This window comes from Lactuca sativa, chromosome 4, assembly GCF_002870075.4.
Source record: "Lactuca sativa cultivar Salinas chromosome 4, Lsat_Salinas_v11, whole genome shotgun sequence".
Lineage (NCBI taxonomy): Eukaryota > Viridiplantae > Streptophyta > Magnoliopsida > Asterales > Asteraceae > Lactuca > Lactuca sativa.
In genome coordinates this window covers 19,259,117-19,264,774 of record NC_056626.2, presented here as the reverse complement: position 1 = coordinate 19,264,774, position 5,658 = coordinate 19,259,117, and the positions used below count along the sequence as shown (strand labels likewise).

General features: G+C 34.4%; 1 protein-coding gene across 4 annotated transcripts; it reads right to left on the bottom strand.

The window, feature by feature from the left end:
- Positions 1–1,051: 1,051 nt before the first annotated feature.
- LOC111880256 (uncharacterized) lies at positions 1,052–4,300 on the bottom strand. Of its 4 annotated transcripts, XR_008231381.1 has the most exons (4): positions 4,069–4,300; positions 3,544–3,606; positions 3,332–3,488; positions 1,052–3,250 (listed from the first exon to the last, which is right to left on the bottom strand). XR_008231381.1 is itself a non-coding variant. In XM_052770159.1 (3 exons), exons 2-3 carry the CDS (start codon positions 3,467–3,469, stop codon positions 2,433–2,435), a joined length of 477 nt encoding a protein of 158 aa, XP_052626119.1. In that variant the 5' UTR covers positions 3,470–3,606; positions 4,069–4,299; the 3' UTR covers positions 1,052–2,432. The 4 variants fall into 4 exon arrangements, 2 of the variants coding, with proteins under 2 accessions (XP_052626119.1, XP_023732433.1); XR_006190065.2 differs by lacking the exon at positions 3,544–3,606 and having other exon boundaries at positions 4,069–4,287; XM_052770159.1 differs by having other exon boundaries at positions 1,052–2,771; positions 3,332–3,606; positions 4,069–4,299.
- Between the last annotated feature and the right edge of the window lie 1,358 nt (positions 4,301–5,658).

Genomic DNA, 5,658 nt, shown 5'->3' with positions numbered 1-5,658 from the left:
GAGGATGTAGTGACAACTCACCACTCATTTTTTTGTGTCACGTCAGTTTTATACTCACTCACCAAAATCAAATGGTCACCTTTCACTTCCTTTAATTATTTTTAATTTTTTGAATATATTTTATACCAATATTATACTCTATTAGTACGTCGAAAATGTGAGACTAGAGTTGTAAATGAATCGAACGAACACAAACAAGGGTTTGTTAATGTTCGTTCGTTTAAGTTAGCCGAACAAACGAACGAATAAACTAACGAGTTTTCTTGTTCATATTTGTTCGTTTAACAGATTAGTTTGTTCATGTTGGTTCGTGAAAATGCTAAACAAACATAAACGAACAAAGATAAGCAAACACAATTGAACATATAAAACATAAACGAACATATAATATGGTAATGTAATAAAAAACAATTGAACATATATGAACATAAATAAACTTAAAAGAACGAACATAAAAGAATGTAAACGAAGACGAACGGAAATTTGTGTTGATACTCGTTCATTTATTAAATAAACGAACTTTCCACTGAACTGTTCATGAATGGTTCGTTGAACTGTTCACGAATGGTTCGTTGAACTGTTCACGGACGAGAATGAGTAATCCTCTCTCCTCTCACTTGCAACCCTTCCATCTCAAACACATGATAATCTATGGCTCTCAATCCACACACATTGGTATAATTATATATGCACAAGTTACAACTAATCAATATTATAAGCTTTATGGGTAGGATGGGTTCGGTAACCCGCATAACCCATACATTTTTATGGTACTGAAACGACAGAATGGTGTTTTTTATGTAACAGTGGTACTCCCGTATCAATCTTGCACGACTAGGTGCGGTATAAGGCCCCGGGTTTTCCAGATATTTTTCTTTTCTATTGCCACTTTTTTGCTATTTAACATCATCAACCAATGGGATCATGCCACGTGACCAAACTAACTACATCCAACGGTTTCCATTGCCTCGTTATCTATATATCCGCTATACTCCCTCTTCACAAAGAGAAGAGAAGGAGAAGCCTAACTCATAGCAGCCATGGTTTCTTCTTCTTCATTTGGACCTCTATGGCACACCACCTTTTCAACACCACCGTCCACCACCATCACCGCCGGCAGACAACCATTTAACCATCTTTCACAATGTTCGCCACCTCCGGCATTGATATTCCAGAGAAGAAGCTGGTTTGACAAGTCTCTCCTTCCTTTAGCTGCTTCAATGACTCTTCTTCTCTCTCCATTCCCTGGTAAATACACATCTGCTTATGTTCACTAGGGTATCTGTATTACTTCTTATGCATAAGGTAATTGTTTTCATGATCATGGCTATAGCGCACGCCGGATTGCTTTCGGGGTTCTCAGGATTGGAATCGATGCCTGGTCCCGAACTACCGAAGATTGATTCCTTCGCTCGTTTCAATGGTACTGTGTGCTGCTATTCCGATTCAATTGATTACATCACAATCTAAAATTATCTAAGAATTTGGATTCCATTTTCTGCAGAAGAGAATCAAAAAAAGTATGCAGAAAATGATGCGAGATTCAAGGAGACTCCGTTGCTTAAGGAATTGCTTGAGCGATCCAAGGTGAACAAAGAAAAGTAAGTATTGTTTACATAATCTGATTGAATATGTGATTGTAGATCGATGTTATTAATGAGTGGTGATTAATTTGTGGGGATAATGAACGGATATGATTTGTCAGGAATCGACAAGCGACTCAAGACAAGTATTGCTTAAGAGGAGCTGAATGGGGGATTGGTGATTGTTCGGCTGAAGGAATGTCTCCACAAGAAAGGGACGAGTTCATTGCAATGTTGAAAAAGAAGGTCGGAGTCGAATGACTATGAGAAGAGTAGTAGTTGTACCTTTTGTAGATTCAGTTGTACCCTCAATTATCGGTTGATTACATTACATCTTCAATCTTCATACATACATGTTTATGTTGTTCACATTCAGGTTTAGGATTTTTCTTCTGGATTTTGGGTTTGAATTTAGGATTTCAATGAAATAGTCATCATCCATCACAACACGAAATCAATGAATTTATAGGTGAAACCTAAAATCAAAATCATATCAAAATTTGTCCATCAAATTACAGGTTTCACAATGTTATTGGTCTATAGTTGGTCTGAATTTGTTGGTTAAAAATACATAAAAAAAAAAAAAAAAAAAAAAAAAGTTTGGCCACATTTAACTTAGAGTGCATGTTGACAAAACTAAGCCGAAAGTTTTTAGTTTTTATTTAAACATAAGTTGTGTCATGTACAAGTCATTGCATGACACAACTTCTGTTGCAAAAAACACAAGTCATTATTTCATGATTGTGGAGTACTCCGGATCCAAAAAAAACAGCAGAATTTCAAGAGTTCATTCATACAAGTTTTTAGAGCAAAAAAAAAAAAAAAAAAAAAAAAAACATAGTCCTAATCTTACTGATATGAACCAAAATTACCATAAAATCTTGCTCTTCTTGCATCCTCAAACTCTTGAAGATAACCCTTATGTTTTACCCCAGCAGCATGAAGCTTCATTACTTTCCCACTTGAACACAAAATATCACAAACCTCACATAAAAACGGATTACTCACATTTTCACCCCCATTTCTCGCCATACAAAGATTACTTCTATGAGCATAAGTTTCACCATGCATCTTCAAATGAAACACACTAGCAAACGCCATATCACAAACCACACAAATAAACCGTGCATTGGAGGGTTGTACCTTTCGCTTTCGGTCAACCATCCTTTGACCTTCCAAACCCCGCACCTGAATGAAAATTTCAACGATTTTGAATCTAATACAAATAACTTCCATAACAAAATTTCAAAGCCTACAAAGTACAACATGTTTCATTAGATCAAAATCAAACTACAACTACCGAATAACAAATTATTATTTTTTTTATTATTATAATTTCAAATCCTCATCAAATGGCGTGACCCGTTAAGATGACGTTCCATTTCGCCCAAACTTGAACACGATGATTTACATAATTCGCACCAAATCGGATTGCTTATGGCTTGTTTCCTCTTCTTCATCTCAGATACATTGAATTTATGTTGTTGACTTACAACATGACCACTAAGGTCAAAAACAGTACCAAAAGTCAACTGACAAGCCTTGCAAGAAAACACGCGTTTTTCTCGCAAGGTTTGACGGGTTGAAGAAAACTGAAACATCCGAGACTTATGGGACCCGCTTGCTGCCATTTTGTAATCTTCTTTCCAGGATTGAATTGGTGGGCCCTACAACTTATTCAATTATGACTCTAACATTTGGTAGTGTGAAGTCTAGAACAGGAACATGATCATGATTTTTGAGGTTACCTGTGAGGCTACAAGAGGTTTTAAGTTGTTTTGATGTTGGTTTCTTGATATTTCCATCTTTTTACGATATTCTAACTCCCTTTTGATTGCAAGATCTACCGGCATTATGTTTTGTAGTGTAATCATCTCCTCTTCCATCTTGGCTATATAACAAATTCTGACAAAAAAAATTAAGCAATTTCTTATCAATTTCAAAGTTGCAGAGCACTCACATTGATTTAAAAAAAGTCAAATTTGGCTTTGAAGGACGACTATGGAGTGTATAGCTTCAGAAACTGAAAAATACCCATGTCAATAATCAGAAGTTCAAGAAGTGAACAGATTATGTATCTAACTATACACAAGTTGTAATCTTCCAAAACACCTCATAAAAATAAACACTTTATTTTGCCGAATTATTGGCTCCTTTTGAGCCCTACAGCTGGTTACCCTTTTGTGCCCTATTTAGTATCAAATCGTTATCATATGATTTGTGTTCAGAAACATGAAATCGACTGAACGATTGAAAGTTTGAAACTTTAATTTAATCTAAAGTCGCCACCAGTCGATTGTACAAACTATCGAGCAAAACCCCAACAAAAATCAATTATCCATACCCTTATCGGATCTTTATATATCAATTAAAATGAGTGGAGACAAAAAATCATCAAGTATTAAAGAATCAAATGAAATACGCTTAATGAACACCCCAATTGGATAAAAAATGTAAAATTGGGGAGAACGACGACGCGCATTACCTAGATGTTGTGTGGCCAAAATTTGATCAATTCCGATCGAAAGGCACCTTTTTGAGTCAAATCTGTTTATGGGTTTATCAATTTATAAGGGTGGTGCTGTAATTAGAAAGCTGTGTACATTGATGCCATGAAAACGGAGGTGATTCCTGGTTCGAGATTGGCTATGTAGAAACTTCAATCGACGATGTTTCCCTGTTTGGTTTGTACTTTCTACTTTGTACTTTGTATTCCATTAATTTCATATCAAGTACTCTCACTTTGACTATAATTACAAAAGTTCTCCTCTAGAAAAAAGATATATATATATATATATATATATATATATATATATATATATATATATATATATATATATATATATATATATATATATATATAAAAGTTTAAATATATACATATAATTTAGAGTAAAATACAGAAAAAACTATATATTTTCATCATTTTATCAAACCGTGAATGACATATATATATATATATATATATATATATATATATATATATATATATATATATATATATATATATATATATATATATATATATATATATATAATATGTATTTTGTGTCATTCACGGTTTATACACTAGCAGTTTACCCGCGCAAAGTGGCGGAGCGTGTAAGTTCTTTTGGTGATATGTTTCATTTACAAAAATGTTATGTTCCAAAAGAAAGTAAATGTCAAAGACAATATATTCAAATTGTGTTGTTATTTGTTACATGATACATCAAATAACTGATAAAGAGAAACTTGTCAATGCGGCACAAAATGTAAAATGTTTAAGCCGTTTAAACAAAAATAATAAAATTATATAAAAATACACAAAATATGAAAATGTGTAATAGCACATGACTAATTATACATTACTAATTGTGCAACACTACTTTATACACCACATTTGTTGTATAAACTTTATCACCTTTTAATTGTTCGTTAAGCTTCACTAATACTTTTGTATTGCAGGTCTATTTTCTTCGTTACTGACTTTTGGTGTTGCATTTAGTTCTTAAGTTATCTAATTTTTGGTCCAATCAATTGTTTATTGCAGATGAACTCTGAGACCTACCTTTAACTATTATTGTCTTCTGTTTTTACCAAATAGTGAATTTGTGGTAGGAAGATATTATGGAAGCAACGTCTATAATGTTTTACCCATTCAATTATTTCTTGGCTAGATAGATGGAATTAAAAGCCTCTATAATTGTGATGTAGCACCTGGTTCCCGGTACGTATTTCTTGTAATTTAAAATTCTTAATTCTTGCATTTTTGCCTTGGACTCGGCGAGTTGAATGACCGAATCGCCGAGTAGGAGCGGGATGAGATGCGGGGTCCGAGCCTTGGACTCGGCGAGTCGGTATCCCGACTCGGTGAGTAGGCCCTGTTTGGGCAAAAACCCTGACCCGAGTATTGTCACCCTATTTAAGCACATTAACGAGGCCCCTTGTCCTTAACACTTCCAGAGAGCTGTAGTGAGAGTCCCTGGTCCCCCATATTGTGCTTGTGAGTGAGTTCTTGCTTGGTGAAGGGAATTGAAGCTTAGAAGAAGAAAAGAAGAGATTGAAGAGTGCAAGAGAGGGAGTATATCCGAAA

Excerpts from the sequence above, each read along its gene's own strand:
- LOC111880256 (XM_052770159.1), bottom strand. The coding sequence starts at position 3,469 with ATGGAAGAGGAGATGATTACACTACAAAACATAATGCCGGTAGATCTT. Across the intron at positions 2,772-3,331 it reads AACCTCTTGTAGCCTCACAG|GTGCGGGGTTTGGAAGGTCA; the intron begins GTAACCTCAAAA and ends ATTTTCATTCAG.